Source organism: Copadichromis virginalis, linkage group LG23 (assembly GCF_057382275.1).
Source record: "Copadichromis virginalis isolate Kocher_CV1m ecotype Utaka linkage group LG23, C_Virginalis_male_GT1.1, whole genome shotgun sequence".
NCBI lineage: Eukaryota > Metazoa > Chordata > Actinopteri > Cichliformes > Cichlidae > Copadichromis > Copadichromis virginalis.
Window position 1 is genome coordinate 50584419 of NC_140639.1, and position 22385 is coordinate 50606803.

General features: G+C 43.5%; 1 protein-coding gene across 1 annotated transcript; it reads left to right on the forward strand.

The window, feature by feature from the left end:
• The first annotated feature begins 2285 nt into the window (after positions 1 to 2285).
• Positions 2286 to 20339, forward strand: LOC146682089 (protein NLRC3-like). Its single transcript, XM_085448511.1, has 6 exons — positions 2286 to 3480; positions 6369 to 6468; positions 8729 to 8807; positions 8912 to 10697; positions 12767 to 12940; positions 20144 to 20339. Exons 1-6 carry the CDS (start codon positions 3371 to 3373, stop codon positions 20337 to 20339), a joined length of 2445 nt encoding a protein of 814 aa, XP_085304637.1. The 5' UTR covers positions 2286 to 3370.
• Positions 20340 to 22385: the final 2046 nt, after the last annotated feature.

Consider the following 22385-nt stretch of genomic DNA (forward strand, 5'->3'; position numbering starts at 1 on the left):
AGAGTTCCTGCCGTGGATTTAGATGTTAGTGTTGTGTGGATGATCCCATTCTGTGATCTTTGTGTTACTAACACTGATGCTTTTACACTTTAGGACCCTCGAGACCTCTGCTGCTCAGCCGTCCTGATCGCTGCCTCCACTTTAACCAGAGGCTGTAACCTCTGATCATTTCACCTGCACCGACAGTAAAACTCTTCTCCAGAACCAAACGTGCCATAAACCCATCACAGCTTCATCATCAGCTCAGTCTCAGCAACATGCAGACGACCGAGCAGCAGAAACTCTGCAGGGAACGTCTGAAGTCTGTTCTTCAGTTTTCCCAGCTCACTGTTTATTGAACATGAGACAGAAAAATAACTTCACCTTTAATGTGAAACTTTTATCGCCTGTGACATATTTGCAGGAAGTCTTCGTGCTGTGATTTAGTGTCACAGCCATAAATATCACACAAGGTAAAAACTACAAGTCCCAGCATCCTCTGTGTTTAGGGAGGAGCAGTGAAAGTGAAAGTGTTGATCCTCCGTTCAGAGCAGCAGGAGGAGGAAGGTGGAGCTGAGGCAGGCGAGTGTTAACATGAATATGTTTCTTCTTATGACATAAAATAATTCCACGCTGTTCGTGTCTGTGGGTGAAACGTGAGGCCGGTCGGCTCCTCTGAGCGCTGGTTTCCTGTAAGTAGAGAGGAAGTGAGTTTAGCTGAGAGAGCAGGAGGAGAGTGAGAGCTGTGCTGAGGCAGGTGAGTGTTAACACCGCTCTGACATTACTGTGTCTCTGTGGCGGGAACAACAGGCTCCGTCAGTGGAGGCAAAAATAATCAGACTTTGGTTTTTCAAAGGAAACTACTTTATGTTGGGAGAAGCCGCGCGCTCATTGGATAACGACTTGTCAATCTCAAGTTATTAGCCAATGAGCGCGCAGGTTCACAGTAAGACCCGCCCTTATCACGACGTCTTTTAAAACTAAAATGGCGACAGAAACTCTGTGAGTGGAGTTCACTTTATGAAAGTGCGACGTTTGAGCCACTTCCTGTTCTCAGTGCCGGCGTCCTGATCACCGAGGTTTCTGTTGCTCTGATGTCTGATATTGATTATATCGGTAAACAGGCTGTAGGCAGAAACATCAGGTCTGATCTGAAAATCCCTTCAGAAACAAACTTTAAGAGTTTTATGTCCGTGAGGCTGTAAAACTGTAACGTGTCCTGTGATCCATAAACACTCTGTGATGAATAATCTGAAGTCATTTTGAGCCTGACAGTAGTTTCCTGTCACAGAGCAGAAGCTGCAGGCAGTTTTTGGCACCTTTATATTTAATTTATTCCAAAATAAATCAATAAAGGTAGAAAAGAACTCTCAGTGACATTAAAAATCTATTTTTAAAGACAGATGTGACCAAGTGCAACAAATATAAGATGAGATGTTTACAGATATTTGAAGTATTGATCATATGTAGAACACAGAGCAGGGGCCTGTTCTTCGTACCGCGCTAAGTAAGTTAGCTGGATGAGATTGTTGACGATTTCGCGTGATCCTGGATCGTTCGGTTCCCCGAAGCCCATCCGGGACTTGCTGTCATAGCAACAGAGCCGTAAGCGTAAACCTGCTGGGGAGCAGGTTTACTTTATGTAAACAGGATTAGATCGCGGCCACGCAGGTATGCCCGCGTCATTCATACGAAAGCAACAGCGATATTCCACCACTGTTTCACCATAAATAAATAACATCAATGTAACTAAAGACAATGCAGCACCTGATCCATTTATTGATTTCACACAGATACATACAGGTCATTTCCTAAAAAAGGGAAATGTACTATTAACATTCTATTACATGTATGTGATTATTACAGATGTAATTCATATTTCAGAGTAGCAATTGTAAATTACTTCGTGTAATCAAGATGAGAGACCACGGCTATAAAAGCGAAGGTGGATTTGGGAAGTCTGTCGCAGCCATGTCCTGTCCGTATACGCGAGCCACCCATTGCGGAAGGTGCAAGATTGATAAGGAGAGTCCTCAGAATTCAGCGTATATTGCGGGACAGACAGGATCCTTTAGCTCAGCGCGACAGTGTGCTCATAGAGAGATATCGATTTTCCCGTGAGGGTATTATTTACTTAACCAACTTGTTGACGAGGGGGTGCAGGACCACCACCTGTCTTTTGTTGCTCTGCCCTTTTCTTGGTTGCTGTTATAAACAAACAGATTATTCCAGGGTCTCTTTCCAAGAGACAAAAAGCAATATAAGTGATAAATATTACCATTCTGTAGAATATTCTTATATTTCACTTTTACCTGTTCCCATGTTCTAGTGGGTCCTGTCGTGGCTCTAATGTGAAAGAGGATAAAATATAACATATTATAATATAATGTAATATAATATTGGATAATATAGTGTAATATAATAAATCTACCCTACCGCCTACTGGTGTTGGCCAGAGGGGCCGATGGCGCGATATGGCAGCCTGGCTTCTGTCAGTCTGCCCCAGGGCAGCTGTGGCTACAACCGTAGCTGCCTCCACCAGTGTGTGAATGTGAGAGTGACTGAATAGTGGCATTGTAAAGCGCTTTGGGTGCCTTGAAAAGCGCTATATCAATCCACTCCATTATTATTGTTATTATTAAATTACTTACGAGTTTAATTTGTCAGCAACTTCCTGCCAGCCCTCTCTCCTTGCTTTTGCAGCCTTTGCAGTGTTCCCTTGCGTTCTGATTAAACTCTGAAACTCCTGAAATCCCTCACTCAAGAGTTCTTGCTCTGCTGCCGAAAAATACCGAGCCGAGCGCGCTCCGTCGACATTTTCGCCGACCAATCAGAGGGTTGCCGATCAATGTTTCTACTATCGATGCGTAGCCCCTTTTACGACACCCAGTGATGTCACATTACTGCGTCCAGCTGTACTAATCGTCAACAGCAGGTGTGTTCGGGGAACCGGATTAGCGCGCTCACGGTTAGCGCGATGGTTTGGTCTTGGATGTTTCATTTGATCTTGGATGTAGTAAGCGACGTACGAAGCACAGGGCCCAGGTCCAATAACAGAGTCATGCTGCTCACAAACAGCAGTTTGGTTTCATGAGCTCACTTCCTGCAGTGATCCTCAGCTTCTCTCCAAAGGAGCCGTAACATGTGGGCTCCTCACCATGATGATGATCCCAAACACACTGAGTTCCTTCATCCACCTGATCATGTACTTATTAAATAATGTGATGGTTTTGGTGTTTTTTAAAGACTTTGAGCCTCTAAAATAACTGGTTTGGACTTTAGGGCCAAAGCTCCAACATTAGAAAGCCGTCAGTGTGATGCTTCCAGTACAACAGCACCTCTGAGTGTGTGTGTTTACCTCTCAGACTAACTCCACCCTGACATCAAGAAGATGGAGGAAGAGGACGGAGCAGCATCTGCAGCATCCAGCTGTGTGTCTGTGAGGAGTGACTGGTCCAAAGACAGACCTCCATATTTCAGTCATGAACCTGCACCAACAATGTTCTTCAATCATGGAGCTCAGCTGACCATGTAAGAGAGCTGCTGACTCAGAGTTCAAAGGTTGTTTCTATAAATGTTCTGCCAGTGACATCATAACTTAACCTAACACTGGTCTGTGTATGAAGTATCATTTAGTGGCAGTTGTTAAAGTTGTATAATGATGATGCTAGTTTGGGGTGTATTTTCCTGCTGATGCAAATGCATCTACTTTGCCCTTTGTCTGGTGCTTTGGACAAAGACGTCCAATGAAACTCAGAACAACACAGTTTGCACCACCAGCAGGCAGAGGAAGTGGCTGACATCCAGAAATCCTACCAGTGGCTGAACAAAGCTGGACTGAAAGACAGCACAGAGGCACTAATCATGGCAGCACAGGAACAAGCTCCGAGCACAAGACCCATAGAGCCCGGGGTCTACATGGCTCTTTTTGGGGGGGTTGTGTTGTATTAACAGTGACTTTGTTTCTTTGGACCAAAATCTTTTGTTTTTCAGTTCAGTTGCAACATTGACTAACACTAATGCAGGGGTCGGCAACCTGCGGCTCTTTAGTCCTTACAGTGCGGCTCCTCGTGGTTTGGGAAAATAAATTAGAAGTATTTAGCTGAAGTGTATTTTATTTATGTTCTTTTTTAACTTGTAGTTCTAAATTGGAAGATTATTGTGATATTGAAATATATAAAGAAAATTATATTTTATTATTTTTTCATCGTTCAAATAAGCGTCACACTCGCGGAAGCCGGTGTACCCGCCGAAACGCCGTGCATTTATCGAGACTTTCAGCCCCAGGTAGGCCAATTATGGCTCTTCGGATCCACATTATGTCAGCAGCTGTTCTCCACCGTGAACTATGTTTAAAAACAAACACCGCTCACTAGGGATGGGTATCGAAAACCGGTTCTTGTTGAGAACCGGTTCCCACTGTTTCAATTCCTTGGAATCGTTTGCCATTTTTGCAAACGATTCCCTTATCGATTCCAGTCACCCTGAATGACGTCACCACGTTGCGGAGCGTCATTTACCTGGCAGGAAACATGGCGGCTCAAACGCTAAAAAGATTGGTTATACTTTACGAGAACGGATGACAACAGGGCAACTTGCAATACTTGCAAAGTAGATACTTCATTTAAGGGAGGAAACACTACGAATATGCAAAAGCATTTGCTCACAAAACACACGATGACCTTAAATGAATGTCGTGTTTTTAATTCCGCTCCGGACTCGTGAATCTCAACCCAGCAGCAGCGGTAACGTTTGCACGTCCTCTCCCGTTAATGCGGCAGGTAAATAATCAGCTAACAGTGCATATTATGTTAGCGCGATCTGCCTTATCTGCCATTACTGCCATTACTGCGCGTTTAGGTGACCATGATGAGAGAGACAGAGTCTGGCTGGCGCTCGCTGGCAGTTCTCGCTGCAGTCTACCGGTAGCGTCTCCTTTCAAGCCAGGATAGACTAATGTTACCGAGCAGTGACTAAGTTTGTGGTCAAAGGCTTGCACCCATTTGCCACAGCAGATGCCCCGATTTTCGGTAAGTGAATGTGTTTAATTGTAGGCAGGGACATTACTGGATATTCTTGTGTAATTGCTACAGAATAATTTATGTTATACTTTGTTATTGCTACAGAAGAATATTTATTTTATTATTTTACATTTACAATTTTTTTCCCCGGGGTCCCTGTGACACCACATTGAAGAGCCGTAGGCTGGATCTCTTAAGATCTCACTGTTGGGTTTGTAAGGCCATGTTACTCCTAAATTTCTATCTTGTTCAAAGAGAAGATATAAAACAAAGTTCTAAGCTAATCGACCTTAGTGTTCTCCTTTTTTAAAAAGAATCGATAAAGAATCGAATCGTTAAACAGAATCGAAAATGGAATCGGAATCGTGAAAATCTTATCAATACCCATCCCTACCGCTCACGCCTCACAGACGACAGCTTACAGTCCTGTAAAGATGAAAGTGACTTCGTACAGCCCCGACCTGCAGACGCTGTGCGCAGAGGTTCAGGAGCAGAAGTCCCGTTGTAAACATATCACGGCAGACCCGACGATGTTTGCATGAACTCGCTTTTCAGCTTCTCTTTATTGACCACTTTTCACACACGGTTGCTGTACGCACACAGCCAGCTGTAGCTTTGCAGCTCACAGCCCGACACACAACAGCACAGACGTTAAGGCGGCGAGGCGTGATTGCGGGTGCCGCTCAGGTGCGTCCGCCTCCCCTGCAGCGGCGCTGCAGACCACGCCCCGCCACACACATTAACCAGGTAAAATACATATTTAGGCAGAATTTTGCAAATATCTATTTTTCATCTTTCAGCAGCATAGAGCTTTATTCCAATTATTTTTTAAAAGTCAGGTCAAGGCTCCAAAAGCCCAAAGGAGATATAAGGGTGGCGGCTCACAGCAGCTTTTGTTTGCTACATCATTTTAGTTCAGCTGGGTGTCTTTCCTTTGGTTATATTTCTTTAAGAGTTCAAATGTGTTCATTACATAAATAACCTGTAATTTTCTCTGTAGCACTTCATGGATTTCATAAGCAACACACCTTAGTTGTTCACACAAAGCATAAAGGTAAAAAACAGTATATACAGTGTTATCTTCATTCTAGATGTCAAAAAGTATTTGTGGCTCCCAGTGTTTTCTTTTGCGTGGAAACTGGCTCCAAATGGCTCTTTGGGTCCTGAAGGTTGCTGACCCCTGACCTAATGGTATATTTTTTTTAGCTGGATCGTTCTATAAAAACATGAATCAAATCTGAGAAAAGTTTCCACCTGACCTGTTGAATGTTATTGAAGCCAGAAGTTTGCCTTCATACTGTGTTTCTTGCATGCCTTTTGTGGTGTACTAATTGATGTGAAATGAATGCAATGTGGTTGTGTTTGCAGAGGTCAGAGGTCACAGTCTCCAGTATCCAGCTGTGTGTCTGTGAGGAGTGACTGGTCCAAAGAGGGACCTCCATATTTCAGTCATGAACCTGCACCAACAATGTTCTTCAATCATGGAGCTCAGCTGACCATGTAAGAGAGCTGCTGAGTCAGAGTTCAAAGGTTGTTTCTATAAATGTGTTCTACCAGTGACATCATAAATGATTCCTAATGGTGGTCCGGGTACGATAATGCTAGTATCAATCGTAGTAGTAATGCAATCCAAGGTAATGATTTCTTCTCTGCTGCTGTGAACGTCTCTGCAGCCGTCTGTACTCTAATCTGAGACAACTATTACTGACAGAAACCATCACATCATCCAGTTTGTGTGTTTGCAGCTGCTTAAAAGATTTTAAACAGAGATTAATCAGTAATTCATGTGATGTGTTTGTGTTTGCAGAGGTCAGAGGTCACAGTCTCCAGTATCCAGCTGTGTGTCTGTGAGGAGTGACCGGTCCAAAGAAATACTTCCTCCATATTTCAGTCATGAACCTGCAGCAACAATGTTCTTCAATCATGGAGCTCAGCTGACCATGTAAGAGAGCTGCTGACTCATTTACGGGTGTTTGAAATTCTGTGACCACTTTGTAATTTTAGTTTATATTTTAAAAGTGTTTTTATTTGTAGTTGCCTGTATTTTTATTACACTGTGTGTAACGTGGTGGTTTATGCTGTTTGGGATTGTTTTGGTGTATTTGTGTCAGAACATCAGATAAATGATTTCATCACATTTTAAAAGAAAGTATCAGGATAATAATCTGAACTGAGTCATCAGAAACAGAAAGATGGTCTCAACAGGCCACTGAGCTGATCTCCAAAGAAATGCAGAAGATTGAAGAGTCCGAGGCTGTTTATTTGTCACAGGCATCGTCATACACGTACAACACAGTGAAATGTGCTGAGCTGCTCCTGTGACTGGACAAAACATTAGAAACAATCATTAAATGAAATAATGAAACATTGTGCAGATGTAATGTTAAAGTGCTTTGTGCCACATTAGCACAGCATGTACTGACAGAGCAGTGCAAGCAGAACAAAGCAAATGAGCAAAGTGATGTAAACAGAGTAACTGAACAGAGTGAGCAGAGTAATATCAGCAGTAATGAAGCAGCAGGATCAGTGTAGCAGCGTGTGACGTCATAATGAATCAGGTATGATCTGAAATATGACAGTGAGACAAGAACATGATGTAAGGTCCTGTTTAAACCCTGATGGTGATGCTATGAGGGGAGCATGTTCTGATTTAGGACTTGGATGGTCTGAGGATAGAAGCTCCTCTCTGTTTGTGTCCTGATGGTGCAGAAGCTTCTGCCTGATTGTAGAAGGAGCTGAAGCCAGCATCATCCCAGAGGTGAAGCTCCTCTGTGTGCAGACCTGAGGTCAGATTCCTCCAGGCTGATGTTCAGGATCTACAGAAACGTGTGGTTGTAGTTATTGCTGCACTGTGTGCTGACAGCAGATACTCAGAACAAAGCGCTGCACACGTGTTCTTTACAAACATCTGTACATATCAAATATGGATCATGGCAGTGAATGAACACGTTTCTGTCATTTGTTTCATTGGCTTCTTTTTTCTGCCTGTGTTCATGTGATTAATGTCTAACACATAAACAGGTTTGTAATCAAACATCACATCATCAGGGAGGCATCATGAAACAAAGTTACTGCTGGAGGCTGAACTCAATTTGGTGGCAATGTTCAAAAATATCACTCAGATCATTTCAAAGCTTTTAGTTCTTCTTCTTCACTTCTGTAAAAGAATAGAAAGGAAATCAGAACCCAGAAGTTCACTTCCTGATGACTGAACTCTTTCAAAATAAAGCTGAAAGCTCTGAATGTGACACCGCTGCTCCACCACAGTTTTTAGAGGAGGTCAAAGGTCAGTTGAAAGTGATGGATCCCAAACTTCCAGTACATCCAGTGAAGGACATAATCAGCTCTGTGATGAAGGCTTTTACTGTGGAGTTTGTAGGCTGATCACTCTGTGTTTAATAAGACAGGCAGGAACAGCAAAGGAAACTTGGATTCTGAACTCAAACACAAGTTTCTCCACTTTGACTTTTCTCTGTGACCATCAGAGCTTCTGCACAGTGTCATCAAATCTGGATGTTTGTCACTGACAGTCAATGATTTTAGTGATAAAGAAATGTGTTCACAGAGGGAGGAAGAGGAAGAGGAGTTGTGTCTGTGAGGAGGAGCAGCTGTCCTGCTGTGCTTTGTGTCAGGACGTCCTGAAGGATCCAGTCTCTACCAGCTGTGGACACTGGTTCTGCAGACAGTGCATCTCCTCATACTGGGACCAGTCTGCTTCATCAGGAGACTGGTCCTGTCCCCAGTGTGGAGAAAGATCCAGAAGCAGAGCTGGACTGCAGACAGCCAGTCAGAGCAGCTGTGTACAAAGTAAGACTGAACATCTGTCTGCTGATGGACTCATTTCTGAAAACTGGACTTCTTGTTGTTGTTCAGACATTGAAGAGTTTTCTTTCTGTTTTTCTTTCTTTCAGCAGATGTTGGTCTGCAGGAGGTTTTAGATGAACATAAGATCAGTCTGAGGAGGAGATGTGAACGTGTGACTGAAGGAAGTGATGAAACAGGAAGTAGAACCCTCCTCAACAGGATCTACACTGAGCTCTACATCACAGAGGGACAGAGTGAAGAGGTTCATAGCCAACATGAGGTGAGGCAGCTGGAGACAGCTTCCAAGATGGACGCCCTCCATGACACTCCAATCAGGTGCCAGGACATCTTTAAAGCCTTACCTGACCAACAGAGACCCATCAGAGTGGTTCTGACCAACGGCGTGGCTGGTGTTGGAAAAACCTTCTCAGTGCAGAAGTTCACTCTGGACTGGGCAGAGGGCTTGGAGAACCAACATGTCAGTGTGGTGGTTCTGCTTTCATTCAGGGAGCTGAACCTGATCAGAGATGAGCAGTACAGTCTTCTGGAGCTGCTCCATGTTTTCCATCCAACATTACAGAAGGTCACAGCAGAGAAGCTGGCTGTCTCTCAGCTTTTGTTCATCTTTGACGGCCTGGATGAAAGCAGACTTTCATTGGATTTCACCAACAGGAAGCTGCTGTCTGATGTCACACAGAAGTCATCAGTCAGCCAGCTGCTGACAAACCTCATCCAGGGGAATCTGCTTCCCTCGGCTCTCGTCTGGATAACTTCCCGACCTGCAGTGGCCAATCAGATCCCTCCTACATGTGTTGACAGGCTAACAGAAGTACGAGGCTTCACTGACGCCCAGAAAGAGGAGTACTTCAGGAGGAGATTCAGTGATGAAGAGCTGTCCAGCAGAATCATCTCCCACATGAAGACATCCAGGAGCCTCCACATCATGTGTAGAATCCCAGTCTTCTGCTGGATCACTGCTACAGTTCTGGAGCACATGTTGACTACAGAGCAGAGAGGAGAGCTGCCCAAGACCCTGACTGACATGTACTCACACTTCCTGCTGGTTCAGACAAAGAGGAAGAAGAACAAGTACCACGAGGGACATGAGACGAGTCCACAGGAGCTGACGGAGGCTGACAGGGAAGTTCTTCTGAAGCTGGGGAGGCTGGCGTTTGAACATCTGGAGAAAGGAAACATCATGTTCTACCAAGAAGACCTGGAGCAGTGTTGTCTGGATGTGACAGAGGCCTCGGTGTACTCAGGAGTTTGTACAGAGATCTTCAAAAGAGAGTGTGTGATCTTCCAGAAACCAGTCTACTGCTTTGTTCATCTGAGCATCCAGGAGTTTCTGGCTGCAGTCTACATGTTCCACTGTTTCACCAACAGGAAGTCAGAGGTGCTGAAGGACTTCCTGGGAAAAAAATACAAAGAGTCATCTCTGGACAATTTTTTGACGGAAACACTAACAAAATCCTTCAGGAGTAAAAATGGTCGTCTGGACCTGTTTGTTCGCTTCCTTCATGGCCTCTGTCTGGAGTCCAACCAGAGACTCTTAGGAGGTCTGCTGGGTCAGACAGAGAACAGTCCAGAAACCATCCAGAGAGTCATCAAGAATCTTAAAGAAAGGAAGACAAAATCCTCTCCTGACAGAAGCATCAACATCTTCCACTGTCTGATGGAGATGAACGACATCTTATTATCTCAGGAGATCCAAGAGTTCCTGAAGTCAGAGAACAAATCAAAGAAACTCTCTGAGATCCACTGCTCAGCTCTGGCCTTCATGCTGCAGATGTCAGAGGAGGTTCTGGATGAGTTGGACCTGAAGAAGTACAACACAACAAAGGAGGGACGACTGAGACTGATTCCAGCTGTGAGGAACTTCAGAAAGGCTCGGTGAGTCCAGATGTGATCATTAATATTATCAGTTGGTGATAGTTTAGTTACTCAGTCATAAACTGCAATCATTTCTTATTTGAGGTCACACTAGGGCTGCCACAAACGATTATTTTTGTGATTATTTGACTAATCAGATCAAAAATAAAACATACAGCTTATTGCACCAGCATGCATCTGCTGTTATATAACTATCATTAGCTTACAGCTTAGAGTTTTTAAGGTATGTGCTAACTAAAAATAAAGACCAGATGATAGTTTATTAAACTTTTAATGAAATTTGCAGATTGTAGCAACAAACAGAAAGGCCCCCAAAATGTGTGCCGAGTTCTTCAGTGTGATTTCTCCACGGTGAAAGCACACTGTGCTCCACATGGTTATGAAGATCTTTGTTAACCACATTAGCTTCACATTAGTAACTTTGTCCTCGACAGCTCGGCCATCTTCAGAACCTGCCCAGGAATTGAACTGCACATGTGCACTGGCTCCAGACGTGGGGTTGTCCTGCATAGTCAGTGGTGTCAGTAGATCATTAAGTAAAATAATATGTTACTAGATTCCTTTGAAAGAGCAACCATGGACGACAAAGCTGGGCGGAGTCTGCTCTAAGACACCAAATGAGCAAATATTTGCTGACCTGTATCAGTGATCACCTTTTTGTTGGCCTGGTCCCCCAGTCCTCCCACTCCCCCCGGTCCTCGGTGGATGCTGTCACTTCCTCTGACACCGGCTCACCATTTATGTTGTGTCAAAAATCAAACGTGAAGATCTAATTTACTCTAAACTCTCTGACTGTTACTAATATAGTCATAAAATATGCAACAACCACTGGAGATGGAGATGAAGCTTCAACTTGCAGAAAATAGTTTATTAAAATCAGTTTGAATAAACCCAAGGCTCAGAGCAAAAGAGACAAAAGCGCCCCCAAGTGGTCAGACTGTAGACGAACAGAATAAACCCTATCAAAGACAAACACGCTGGAAGCATCTTTTCTAACACTCCAGTATTTATTAGCATTTAGTATAAATTTATTGTGACTTTGAAGACGTTCAGTGTTTCCTTTGGTATAACGGAGGTCTGACTACAGTCCAGTAAACACACTGATTAGGATTATAGATTAAACTGCAGTAATACTTTCACAGTGTGCAGTGATGCACAGGTCGAGTGGTTTTACACTGAAATTCTCAACAACAGGAAACTATAAGAATTTGTTACTCTAATAATAAACATAGAAGAAGAAAAACATTTTTCATTTAGAGTTGATGAATATAAATGAATTTGAACTTTACAAACCAATCAAAGACAAACTGATCCATGTGAGTTTATAACAATATTCAAAGGCTGCTGCTGGACACAGACAGGTAACATCATTTTGACTTGCTGTCACCTGGATCTGGAGTCATAAACACTGAAGCGCTGAACATTAATACAAGTCTGTTTCTGCCAACTAGTGATAAACCTGCAGACTAATGGCTCAGAAAGCTAAAACGAGCCAATCATTTCTGTGTTTAGTTCCCCTGAAATCAGATGTGATATCAGCAGCTCTGAGTTCATTCATCATTACTGTCCAGTGATGAGATTTCTGCTCCGTTTGGTGACAGTCAGCAGATTTTTCCTGAGTGTGGACGTGAACAGTCGTACCTGACAGCAGCAGGTAGCAAACAGAGATCGTCTTTCCAGCTGGAACTCTTCACTGAGCTGAGCTCATTCAAAATGTTCTGGATTCAAGACAGGAAACAGTCCACATGTGTGTCTTAACTCTGACTCTGGATCAGATCTCACTGACAGACTGTGGACATTATGGAAGCCTAAATGTGACACCATCTTCCTCCTTCATCTGCAGATTAAAGCCAAACAAAGATTCTCATTAAAAGTCTGCAGGTCTGAGAGAGACTCAATCGTTGTGTCATGTCAAACACAGTAAGAGGAGCTGAAGCACAGATGTGAAGAGCAGATGTTCATCAGATTATGACCTCACTCTGTTTTGTCTTCATATACATTCAGTCTGTGTTTATAATGCAGACTTTCTGCTTTTATAATAACACATTTTGTATTTTCTATGATCACAGACTGGCTGACTGTGGACTCTCAGGGACTCATTGTGAAGTTGTGGCCTCGGCTCTGAAGTCCATCCCCTCCCATCTGACAGAACTGGACATGAGTGAGAACAAGCTGCAGGATTCAGCAGTGAAGCTTCTGTGTGCTGGACTGGAGAGTCCAAACTGTCGACTGGAGACTCTGAGGTGAGTTCACTGACTGCAGCTGTTGTTGTTTTTCTATATTTCTGATCTTTGATATTTGAAACGTTCTTTAGTTCCTAAATGTTCAGGATGTGTCTGAAGACAAATGTGTCTTTGAGTGCTTTCAGAAATGTTGTGTCTTTCCAAACGACTGAACAACAGTTTTTCCTCTTGGCTCCAAATAGAAGTGACAGACTTGAGCAGCGTTCATTTAAAGGCTGACAGAAGTGGAGTGGTGACGGGGAGATGTTTGTCAGGACAGCTTTTCAGCCTCCACAGGTTCATGTTGTGCTCCGTCAGTCAGTGAAGATGAAGTCAGTACTGGTGAGGCTGTAGAGTGTGTGATGGATGTGAATGAGGCTGTTGGAGATCTGATGATAGCAGATAAAAACAGGCTGCAGAGACTTTGAGCTTGTGTGGAAACAGACAGAGAAAAGAAAGACATGAATGTCAAAGCTAATAAAGGTGAAGTTAGGAGCTGTGATGATGTTCATGTATCAGAAGCTGATCTGGCTGCTACAGAGACGACCCACACAGCTGCTGTGGTGAGGTTTGTGTTAAAGCAGAGGAACACAGGCCCACACATGACAGCAAAGCAGGTTTCAGGCTCTGTGAGAGGATTTCAAACAGAAGCTGGAGAAGAGAAAGGACTACAGAAAGAAGGCAGCTGAGACCAGTCCAAGTGTTTCCATGGAGCCCAGTCTAACATTCATTTATACACTAACGTACAGAAGTGAACGGGAAAATGAATCCATAGTTTCAAATGTAGAAATAGTTCTCAGTTCATTTACAGAGTTTAATACAGTTCATGAGGAAATGTTCAAAACAGCAGCTGAGAAAAAATCTGCTTCACAAAGTTGGATCCAATTCCAATAGTTTGTGATGCACTTGAACGCAGCGTGAGCAGTTCACTGCCTAACCCCACAGAGACTGTCAGTCTGGACTTTTCTTTATTGCTATTGGCTGTCAGTGAGATTTCAGAGCAATCAGAGACTGTGGGTCTGTGTATGAAGTATAATTCATGTGCAGTTGTTGAAGTTGTAGAATGAGAAATGGCAGTTTGGGGTATTTCCTGCTTTCATTGTCCTGCTTGTGCTGATGAAAATGTTTATTGACGTGTGAATTCATTCTTCAACGCTCGATTCTGCCTGAACAACGAGAAAACTTTGCTTTGTGTAACACAATTCAAAGCACTGAAGCATCGACTTATTTCATTATCCAACAATGAAAACAGGAAACACAGACAGCTGGCCTTCAAAGTAAAAGCTGCTCCTTTTGAAACATGTTGGTGGTAAAATGTAAGAAGAGCTGAAGCACATAAATGATCTACATGCCAAAATATTAAACACAGTTGATATATTTGTGTGAGTGTTGTGATTCAGGTGTAGATGTAATAATGTACATATAGCAGAGTTTCCTCTTCTAGATCAGCTGATCAGAGTCAGGCCAATCAGTTATGGAGCCACATACTATGATTCACCATGGCAACGGCATGAGCAGAGGCTCCGTGTGAATCCAGAGGAGCAGAAACATGAATGATGACAGTAGATGATTGTGTGAAAGTGCTGGAAGAAAATGAGTGTGTGATGTTCTTTCAGTGTTGCACTTTGTAGACGCTCCCTGAGCACTGGTCTCACAGCCAGCTGCACATAGAGACCAGTGTTGTTAGTCCAGGTCAGAAGATGACTTGTTGGAATGAAAATGAGCTTGTAGTTTGTCTGCTTTAATAATGTGACTGGAAAAAGGTGTTGGACTTCAAATATGTCCATTTCTGTCACACTTCACCTTTAAAAGTGAAGCCATGTGGTTCCTGGAAGGAAAAACACGACTTTTTCAAGTCTTTGTCCTGTTTTTATGAGAAATGTACGACTTTAATGTGAAACATTCAGAGTTTTTTCTCTTGTTGTGTTTGTTTGAAGCTGCTTCCTGTTGGCTTCAGCTGTTTGGAGTTTCCATTTTCTAAACTTCTACATTCTGAACCTTCTTCAGCTCTGAACAGATGATGAAACACTGAATGATTTCAAGCACTTTGTCTAATAAACTTACATCTTTCATTCTTTATACAGATTGAAGAGCTGTGATTTGTCAGATATTGGCCTTGATTATCTGGCAGCAGCGCTGAAGTCCAACCCCTCGTATCCCACAGAGGTGGACCTGAGTGGAACCTACAGCAACCTGAAGGATTCAGGAGTGAAGCATCTGTGTGGTTTCCTGGAGAATCCACGATGTCGATTTGAAACTCTGAGGTCAGTCAGCATGTTTTAGTTGTGCTGAGATGAATATGATGTGAAAGTTGTGCTGACACTAAACTGCAGACATCAGGCTGATATTATACTGATCCACACTGAGGATCTTCATGGTAAAGTCTGTTTTCTTCTTCTCTGGTTTAGTCCATTGACTGCAGCAGAACAATGTTCACATTTCAAACGGTGATGCTCAACGTATGGCCCGCGGCCCACACGCGGCCTGCCCACCTTTCCTGATTCAGAGAGAGGGGACCCTGATTAACTGTGTAGCTTCTTCCTCACAGTTCTAAGTATCAGACACAACAATGAATAATCCACAGCTGACTGTCTTTAGCAGGTCAAAGGTCACAGCACACAGCACTCTGTGAAACAGTTTGGAGCAGGAATTCTTGCACATTTACAAACTGACACTGCTGCACGGCATGCTGGGTAATGCTAGCTGCTCAGGTATGGGCGTGCTAACGGCTGTGAGGCTCTGTGGCTGCAGAACACTGAAGAAGAGAAAAGAGAGGTGGAGGATGAAGAAAAGAGGCGGAGATGAAGCAGAAGTTTAGCTCCAGAGAGGAAATGTTTCTGTGTGGGTGGGTGATAGGTTTGTAGCTTGAACCTATTCGCTGGAACGTTGAAGACAATATAATTACACAGCAAGCAAGACACAAAGTAGGCAAAGTTCTTCTTGTTACTCATTCAATACAATTCAATTCAATTTTATTTATATAGCGCCAAATCACAACAAAAGTCGCCTCAAGGCGCTTCATAGATACAGAGAAAAACCCAACAATCATATGACCCCCTATGAGCAAGCACTTTGGCGACAGTGGGAAGGAAAAACTCCCTTTTTACAGGAAGAAACCTCCAGCAGAACCAAGCTCAGGGAGGGGCGGGGCCATCTGCTGGTTGGGGTGAGAGAACGAAGACAGGATAAAAGACATGCTGTGGAAGAGAGACAGAGGTTAATAACAGATATGATTCAATGCAGAGAGGTCTGTTAACACATAGTGAGTGAGAAAGGTGACTGGAAAGGAAAAACTCAATGCATCATGGGAATCCCCCGGCAGCCTACGTCTATTGCAGCATAACTAAGGGAGGATTCAGGGTCACCTGGTCCAGCCCTAACTATATGCTTTAGCAAAAAGGAAAGTTTGAAGCCTAATCTTAAAAGTAGAGATAGTGTCTGTCTCCCGAATCCGAACTGGAAGCTGGTTCCACAGAAGAGGGGCCTGAAAACTGAAGGCTCTGCCTCCCATTCTACTTTTAAATACTCTAGGAACAACAAGTAGGCCTGCAGAGCGAGAGCGAAGCGCTCTAATAGGGTGATATGGTACTACAAGGTCATTAAGATAAGATGGGGCCTGATTATTTAAGACCTTGTATGTGAGGAGCAGGATTTTGAATTCAATTCTGGATTTAACAGGAAGCCAATGAAGGGAAGCCAAAACAGGAGAAATCTGCTCTCTCTTTCTAGTCCCTGTCAGGACTCTTGCTGCAGCATTTTGGATTAGCTGAAGGCTTTTCAGTGAGTTTTTTGGACATCCTGATAATAATGAATTACAGTCGTCCAGCCTGGAAGTAATAAATGCATGAACTAGTTTTTCAGCGTCACTCTGAGACAGGATATTTCTAACTTTAGAGATGTTGCGCAAATGGAAGAACGCAGTCTTACATATTTGTTTAATATGTGCGTTGAAGGACATTTCTTGGTCAAAAATGACTCCAAGGTTCCTCACAGCGTTACTGGAGGCCAAGGTAATGCCATCCAGAGTAAGAATCTGCTTAGATACCATATTTCTAAGCTTTTCAGGGCCGAGTACAATAAGCTCAGTTTTATCTGAAATGAGAAGCAGAAAGTTATGCATGAGGGAGACCTGCCTGGAGCCAAGTGTCGTTCCCCATTGCACTCCTTTTATTGTGGTTACATGAATATGCATAGGGTCATTAACATATGACGTCTACATAGGTATACATGTGAACAAAGAATACTGTGTGTGTGTGTGTGTGTGGGGGGGGGGGGGTCAGAGTGTGACCCCATAAATGACTTCCCTAAACCTGCTGGTCTGGAAGTCCAACAGTTCATCTAAACAAAAGGCACTTAGCCTAAAACAGATACAGCCACGTTTATCCTGCCATAAAACAATAAAACAAGGTACGACCTCTCTCGTGCTCCCAGGATGTAGGTGTGCATTCCAGTGTGGAATACACACCAAGCCTTTGCAGCCTGCTAAAGATCACACATCCTATCAGTACACAATTGATTATACACCTCTAAGCATATATGGTTAAATATTTCTAAGCATAAATGACAATCAACAATACAAAACCTAACAGCGGGGCTCAGGCAGCTCCGCCCACACAGTGACAGTGAAGCAGGTGAAGAGTAATAAATGAAGACAGCAGACAGGATTTGATAAGCTGATGTACAAACATGTAGAAACGGGTCCATACAGACTGAAGCGTGTCTCCTTTGCATCTTCCATATTTGATACTGAGAGTTTCCAGAAGAGCAAACATCAAACACGCCTCCAAACATGTGACGAGTCAGACTGACATCATTTCTACAGAGAACAGTGTGAGCTCTCAGCAGCTCACTTCAATAAGAAGGACAAAGTGCAGCAGGAATGACTAAACCCACTAACAGTCTGATATCCCCGTGTTCCTGTTGTTCTACAGCATCATCATTAATGCTGCTCCACCACCATCACTGCAGCTGACCAATCAGCTTCTGTCACGTCATGTGACGCTCTGTGACTCAGACTGGAGAAATGCTAAATGGCTAACCTGAAGCTAACCTGAGAAACAGTCAAAGTACTGATGATTCCTACAAAGTGTGTGTGTTCAGTATGAGATGAGTGTGAACGAAACCATGGAGGAGCGGGCCGTGGCTGCTCTCACACACGTTTGCTGCAGGGGCGGAGCTACAGAAATGTTCATAGGGGGCAAAATCAAAGCCATTATTGTTGACACATATGCAGCTGTTACATCCTGTAATATGCATTAAATATGGTTCAAATACATTAAATGCATTAAATATACATGTTTCATATAAATAAAGTCTACAACTGTGTTTTCTTCAGCCCACATAAGGAAACAGTTGAGTCAGATAAATGTCGTGTCCAAATTCATGGGCTGCATCCTCCTGAGGCCGCATTTGTAGACCGATTACGTCACAGCGACGCGCCGAAGGCTGTCCAAATTCGTAGACTCCTCCGAATGCAGCCAACAAATGCGTCCTCCTTTTCCCCGAATTTGAAGGATGGGTCGGGTGTGTCCTTCGTGGCCTACCATATCCCAGAATTCATAGCGCGGCCCAGCCAAACTCCAGTTTCCAACAATGGCGGCCGCTACTAAGTTTTAAAATTACTCATACTAATCTTTCTGGGTCAGAAAATAAACTTTTAACATATTTTCAGGCGAGAAAGTAGTTGTGTAAACATCAAATATCAGCTCGGTTTATCAAGATATCGCATATTTGCAAAAGTGCTTCGACGTTTTCGGAGACGTCTGCTACCCACCAGCTCGAAAGCTCGCCGGGAGCTCGAGGTTACTGATGCGGCCGAGAACGGCACATCATTTTCAGATCACCGCGGACTTTCGCTACTCGGGTTAAACGTAAGATATAAGTCACTTAGACAACCTAAAAATGTTATTGTTTGGCTCTTTTCAGTGTTTTGTTTGTTCGTGAGTAAATCGGTTTGGCTGAGATTAAAGTTATTAGATTAGATTAGATAAAATAAAACTTAATCCCCCAGGTGGGTTCCTCCTTGGTTTTTACACAGCTGACTAAACGTCAAACAGAAAACTGATTAAACAGAAGTATGAGACGGTCGAGAATTTACGCCAGTGTCCTGTTATATTTTAGATAGCAAGGAGCAGACGGCTGAGTTTATTAAACTCCACCGAGACAGCGGTGACGCTAATCAGAAGGCTAGACCGTCCAATTTCACGGCCGTTTACTTCCGGCCTACCCGAACTTCTGAGGACCCGGCCCACGTAGACCGCGAAGGCCAGGTCCTCAGGAGGATGCAGCCCATGAATTTGGACACGACCAAAGACAGAAGGCCTTTTCCACGTCCATCTGCTCAGTGTTAAAGTGCTGATGATGTTCAAGCTCAGGCAGCAGGAGGGATTTCTAAGCATCCTTCACTGATCCACAACAAAGGTCCAGAGTTTGATCCCTCCTAGTAGGACAGGAAACATACTGATAAGAGTTTCAAAGTGTCTTTGTAAGCAGACTTGATTGAAATGAGCCAGTCTGAGTTTGGTTCCTGCAGTTTGTGCTTCATAAACAGAGCTGAAGCAGAGGCAGCGTGTGCCTGCAGGTGAATGTACACTGCTGTTATAAGAGCTGTGGAAACTCAGGTCAAAAGGACGTAACCACACTGCTGACAGTTCCAGGACATTCACAGAGTTACAGCATGAACTGCAAACATGAATAATGACAGTAGATGTTTGTGTGAAAGTGCTGGAAGCAAATGAGTGTGTGATGTTCTTTCAGTGTTGCACTTTGTAGACGCTCCCTGAGCACTGGTCTCACAGCCAGCTGCACATAGAGACCAGTGTTGTTAGTCCAGGTCAGAAGATGACTTGTTGGAATGAAAATGAGCTTGTAGTTTGTCTGCTTTAATAATGTGACTGGAAAAAGGTGTTGGACTTCAAATATGTCCATTTCTGTCACACTTCACCTTTAAAAGTGAAGCCATGTGGTTCCTGGAAGGAAAAACACGACTTTTTCAAGTCTTTGTCCTGTTTTTATGAGAAATGTACGACTTTAATGTGAAACATTCAGAGTTTTTTCTCTTGTTGTGTTTGTTTGAAGCTGCTTCCTGTTGGCTTCAGCTGTTTGGAGTTTCCATTTTCTAAACTTCTACATTCTGAACCTTCTTCAGCTCTGAACAGATGATGAAACACTGAATGATTTCAAGCACTTTGTCTAATAAACTTACATCTTTCATTCTTTATACAGATTGAGGAGCTGTGGTTTGTCAGAGATCAGCTGTGATTATCTGGCAGCAGCACTGAAGTCCAACCCCTCCCATCTGAGAGAGCTGGACCTGAGCTACAAGAACAACCTGCAGGATCCAGGAGTGAAGCATCTGTGTGGTTTCCTGGAGAGTCCAGGATGTAAACTTGAAACTCTGAGGTCAGTCAGCATGTTTTAGTTGTGCTGAGATGAATATGATGTGAAAGTTGTGCTGACACTAAACTGCAGACATCAGGCTGATATTATACTGATCCACACTGAGGATCTTCATGGTAAAGTCTGTTTTCTTCTTCTCTGGTTTAGTCCATTGACTGCAGCAGAACAATGTTCGCATTTCAAACCTTCAAAGAAGAAGAAAAATCCTCCACTGGAAAATTCACTGTGAAACTCTCAAACTCTTCATTGCACCTTAAAGTCTGTGTGACACTGAAATCCAAAGCAAAATGTGCGTTTGCTTTACAGACAGCAGTCCAACACAAACATACACACATCATCCAAAACACAGTCCAACATCCAAATCTCCTCCACTGCCAGCATGAATGATGGGAAAGAGAAGGAGGAACACTCTGACATTCAGGGTTAGAATGAGTTTCATCAAGCAGACTGTGAAGATCAAAGCTGCATTAGAAAGCTTACATGAATGAATGAGTGGACAGAAGTGGACAGAGATCATCTGAAGCACTTCAAAGGCTTTAAATCAGCACATTTCTCTTTATTCTTTATCAACTCTGTTAGTTTCTCTCAGTTTTCTGTGGAATGAAGCTAACAGCAGGCTAATAAGATGCTGACCAATAGGTTTCTATTAAAGGTTGTAATTTGTATATGAAAAAGTGCTTTGGCTCAGCAGGGATCAGCTTACAGGTAGAATACAGCTGCTGGATGGGATTAGCATGTCATAGCTATCTACCAAACTGCTAACTGGGGGATTTCAGGCCATCTATGGATCATTTTTGCTAACTGTTTATTCAGCTTAGGCTCACAGGGCTGCAGCCTGTGCCCTAGCTGTCATAGGGCAAGAGGCGTGGTCCACCTGCACAGGTGAGCAGTCCATCACAGGGCCAACAGAGAGCGACAGAGAAGCACTCCCTCACATCCACACCTACAGCCAATGTAGAAGCACCAATGAACCTAAGCAGCATTTCATTGGACTGTGGGAGAACATCCAACCTCCACAGAAAGGCCCAGCTGACCAACAAGCTTCAACCTACAACCTTCTTGCTCTAAGGCACTAGTGCTAACCACTTTTGCCCATTTCAGCCCAAATCCTGCATCTTCCTGTTTCTGACTCCAGGCCAGCTCCACTAACACTTTCTCATCAGACACTGCCACCTAGTGGAGGAAGTCTTAGTTCCATTTGAAGCTTCAGATTACAGTTAGTTCCTTTACAAAGAGGTGGAGGTGGTGGGGCCACAGCACCATCATCACTGAGTGCCATAGGACACTTAACCTTTGTTTCCATATGCTGGGAACTTCCTGTTGTTCCCAGGAGGACTGGAAAATGTGTGAAAATCTCCCAGTCAGTTCCTCACAGCACACTTCAATCATTTCCCTCCCACAGCATCAGGACCAGGGCTTTTTCTCTCTTTGGTCCCACTAAGAGATTTCCACACAAACACCTCATCAGTGGGACTCTCAGAGCTACCAGCCCTTTGCTACAATCACAAAGCTCTTCATTGAAATCAATGATATCAAAGCTGGAATCAAATGAGTCCAAGTCTTCTGCTGATTCAGCATCACATTCATCTTTGCTCCTTGTTCTGCATCCCCACCATGGACTTCATTCCTTTCCAAGCCAGCCTTGAGTGTCCTTTATTCAGCTCATCCTCTGCTTTACTTTTACACCTGATTTTAGCTGCTTTATCTCTCTTTCAACAGGTTTCTGTGCCTCAATCTTTTTCTTCTCTCCCTCATAACAAGACAGCTTCTTCTGCCTGAGAACATGTTGGAGTGATTTACTAATCCAGGGCTGCTTATTGGGGAAAATACTTCCTGTTTCCAAAGTAATCCCCATTTTTCCCAGAAAGAAATGTCAGTAGAAATCGATGATCTAAGTGAGAACATGAGCCTTTAAAAAGTCCCAGTGGGTGCAGTCAAAGCAGTCCCTCAGTCCCAGTATAGAGTCTTTGGTCCAGACTGGAACAGCTGTGTGCCCAGTTTGAGCTCTCTTCAGTGCTGTGACCTGACAGACCCAGAGGGGCCATCACATCACATTTAGAAGCTCCCC

What these genes read in the sequence shown, in the direction of transcription:
- LOC146682089 (XM_085448511.1), top strand. Translation starts at nt 3,371, where the DNA reads ATGGAGGAAGAGGACGGAGCAGCATCTGCAGCATCCAGCTGTGTGTCT. An exon ending in GTCATGAACCTGCACCAACA is followed by an intron (nt 6,469 to 8,728) that starts ATGTTCTTCAAT and finishes TCATCAGGAGAC; the next exon opens with TGGTCCTGTCCCCAGTGTGG. An exon ending in TGTCGACTGGAGACTCTGAG is followed by an intron (nt 12,941 to 20,143) that starts GTGAGTTCACTG and finishes TTCTTTATACAG; the next exon opens with ATTGAGGAGCTGTGGTTTGT.